The sequence below is a fragment of the Phaethon lepturus genome, unplaced genomic scaffold, assembly GCF_000687285.1.
Source record: "Phaethon lepturus isolate BGI_N335 unplaced genomic scaffold, ASM68728v1 scaffold34054, whole genome shotgun sequence".
NCBI classification, from domain to species: domain Eukaryota; kingdom Metazoa; phylum Chordata; class Aves; order Phaethontiformes; family Phaethontidae; genus Phaethon; species Phaethon lepturus.
Window position 1 is genome coordinate 1 of NW_010537597.1, and position 574 is coordinate 574.

The 574-nt window shown below is 61.1% G+C and overlaps 1 protein-coding gene across 1 annotated transcript; it reads left to right on the plus strand.

The window, feature by feature from the left end:
• Nucleotides 1–97: 97 nt before the first annotated feature.
• Nucleotides 98–363, plus strand: LOC104615591 (protein shisa-6 homolog; the record flags this gene model as incomplete). Its single annotated transcript, XM_010286533.1, has 1 exon — nucleotides 98–363. A coding segment is annotated over one exon (266 nt), but the record flags the coding sequence as incomplete, so codon positions are not given.
• Between the last annotated feature and the right edge of the window lie 211 nt (nucleotides 364–574).

Sequence of the window (574 nt, forward strand, 5' to 3'; positions counted from 1 at the left end):
GAGCGGGCAGTGGGACAAGGAGTTCGAGTGCAACAACAGCCTCACGGGCTTCCGCTACTGCTGCGGCACCTGCTTCTACCGCTTCTGCTGCAACAAGCGCGCCGAGAAGCTCAACCAGAGCCTCTGCCGCAACTACAAGAGCCCGGAGTGGGCCCACCCCACCACCGCCAGCGGCGCGCTGCCCGCCGATGGCAGCAACGGCGCCGACGGGGACGCCAACAAGTACGACCCGGACAAGGACAGCACCAATGCCACCGTCTACATCTCGTGCGGGGCCATTGCCTTCGTGCTCATCGCCGGTGTCTTTGCCAAGGTGGCCTACGACAAGGCGCGGCGCCCGCCCCGGGAGATGAACATACACAGGTGCGATCTTTCCCCTGCTTCCAGTGCCCCTTCTCTCTAGGGACACCCTCCTTTCCAAAGGCTCTTCCTTTACGCTGTCTCTCCAAGGGTTTCCCCTTTGCACCGTCTGTCCAAGGGTTTCCCTGTTGCACTACCCATCCAAGGGATCCTCCTTTCAACCACCTATCCAAGGGCTTCCCATTTGTAGAGCCTGTCCAAGAGTTTCCCCATT